Raw genomic sequence first — 2,500 nt, forward strand, 5'->3', positions numbered from 1 at the left:
GTACAAGGCATTGTAATGAATTTTATAAAGACAAAAATTGATAAAAGCCAGTCAATAAAAACTAGTCAGAGTGCAAAAGCAGAATGTGTGGAAAAGAAGACAAAGGTACTAACTATCTTCTTAGGAAGTGCAATAATCTGACACAAAAGAGGTATAAGCGAAGATATTGACTATTTTGGTAAAAGTGTATTAGAATGCTATCCAGGTTTGTAGGTTTGAAGTGACGAAAAAGAGGTATGAATACGAACCACATAATGTCATTGTAACAGATGATTACGTAGTTTTATGGGATCTTTCCATGGAAACTGATCATATTATGGAAGCAAAAGAATAGTAAATAAAATTAAAATTGTAGAACCTTTAAACGAATGTCAACAAACTGAGGAAGCCATAATTATATTTCACAGATAACTCTCACCCAGTAAAAATTAATGAGACATTAAATGTAAAAAATTTTTGAAGAGAGATAACTTATTCATAAGAAAATGTACAATATTTTGAAAAATAGTAAAAACAATAAACAATTGCAGCGTGGAAGGTGTTTATAAGCCATTTAAGAAACACACAAAAACAGTTAGATTCACTTCAACATTTGAATTTAATTTGTCTAAATATTTTCGTCGCTTTGAGACCGCAACCTGTTCACTGACAAAATTCCGTGCAATGCAAGTACATCTCCTTAAAGTAAAAACAATATTTTTCATAAAATAAATTTCTATTAAATTTCTTTAAGAAGTAGTATCTTATTGCGGAAACCCCGCATTTTTTCACGAAACACGGGTTTCTAGGAAGCCAATTTTTGAAACACTGTTTTACGATCTTAAGAGAGAAGGACACATTACATAATGTAACAGTAAATGCTCCAATAAAAGACAAGCTAGAATCCATAATCCTTTTGTGCTAGTATATTGTATTCCATGAGAAGATGATTGATAATTTAATACCCTTTTCAATACATTCTGCGTTTGCAGTCTGACTTTGTCTTTATCAATCTTAGTCTTTATTAAATTCGTTCTAGTAACGACAACGACACCAGAAACGTTACAAGCGATAATCGGTATATGAGAAATAAGTCTACACCACTTCCCCCAAGAAACAAGAAACAAGAAAGCCAGCATAATACTCACGATATGATCATATCTTCTTTCTGGTGTGCAACAGATTTGAACAGCTCCTCCATCGTTATGTTGTTATAACCAAATCTCTCCAGTTCTGATGAGTCTACATATCTCACGTTATTGTAAATATATTCCAGTAACCGATACCGTTGAAGTTCTGCGGCTTTAGTCGCTCTGTTGAAGATATATATATATTCCATCATTGAGGTTAGGATGGCAACAACACTAATTATTACCTACCGAAATTTAAGAAAGCCTTGCATATCTTTACTGTCCCACTTACAGATCGTATATGTAACGTTAGTAGCGTTAGCCGGTCTCTTTCTTTCCTTGACAATTCTGGGTTGTATATAGGCATGCATCTATGTATGTATTTATGTATCTATGTATATTTATTTGTATGGCTCTTTTTGAATATTGAATTTTTAGTGAAATTCTGCTTTAAGCACCCCTTATATATCCCTCATGACTCTTATTATTGCTTGGAATTTTCAAAAATTTTTTCCGAATTTGTACTCTACACACGAAAATTCATACGATTATGCAAACCACTCTATCAAATTTTTTTGGTGCGTGATTTAAGGGCTATCTAGCTATCATTTTTAGCACATCTCACGACCACCTCATACGCTCCCCGTTTGTTAGTCAGTCTGACATATTGATGTTTAGCAATAACTTTTTCTCCCCATAAATACATTTAATGTTCTATTGCTGAGATTTAAGCCAAAAATTTGGACTGTTCTTATTTAATATGATTCCAAAAATCGAAAAAAATGAAAAATTTTTTTTTAATTTCGAAAAATTAGAAAAAAATGTTTCTCATAGTCGTCTGAATTCCCTATATAGGATACAAAGTCACGAAAATTCTGGAAAAATTCATTAAAAAATTCACAATTCACAAAAATTCTAAAAAAAAAAAAAAAAGTAATGAGAGGCGTAGGAGTGGCTGTGTGGTAAGTAGCTTGCTTACCAACCACATGGTTCCGGGTTCAGTCCCACTGAGAGGCACCTTGGGCAAGTGTCTTCTACTATAGCCTCTGGCCGACCAAAGCCTTGTGAGTGGATTTGGTAGACGGAAACTGAAAGAAGCCCGTCGTATATATGTATATATATATATATATATATATATATATATATATATATATATGTATGTATGTGTGTGTATGTTTGTGTGTCCGTGTTTGTACCCCCAACATCGCTTGACAACCGATGCTGGTGTGTTTACGTCCCCGTGACTTAGCGGTTCAGCAAAAGAAGACCGATAGAATAAGTACTGGGCTTACAAAGAATAAGTCCCGGGGTCGATTTGCTCGACTAAAGGCGGTGCTCCAGCATGGCCACAGTCAAATGACTGAAACAAGTAAAAGAGTAAAAGAGTAAAA

At 33.8% G+C, this 2,500-nt stretch overlaps 1 protein-coding gene across 1 annotated transcript in view; it reads right to left on the reverse strand.

The window, feature by feature from the left end:
* LOC115230847 (acid-sensing ion channel 1C-like) overlaps nt 1-2,500 on the reverse strand; it is a gene marked incomplete at both ends in the record, with an annotated part of 28,321 nt that overhangs the window by 14,995 nt on the left and 10,826 nt on the right. Inside the window, one exon of the mRNA XM_029800972.2 lies at nt 1,128-1,292. Coding sequence (XP_029656832.2) covers nt 1,128-1,292 — 165 coding nt within the window. The remainder of the gene's footprint in view (nt 1-1,127; nt 1,293-2,500) is intronic.

This window comes from Octopus sinensis, unplaced genomic scaffold, assembly GCF_006345805.1.
Source record: "Octopus sinensis unplaced genomic scaffold, ASM634580v1 Contig16536, whole genome shotgun sequence".
NCBI lineage: Eukaryota > Metazoa > Mollusca > Cephalopoda > Octopoda > Octopodidae > Octopus > Octopus sinensis.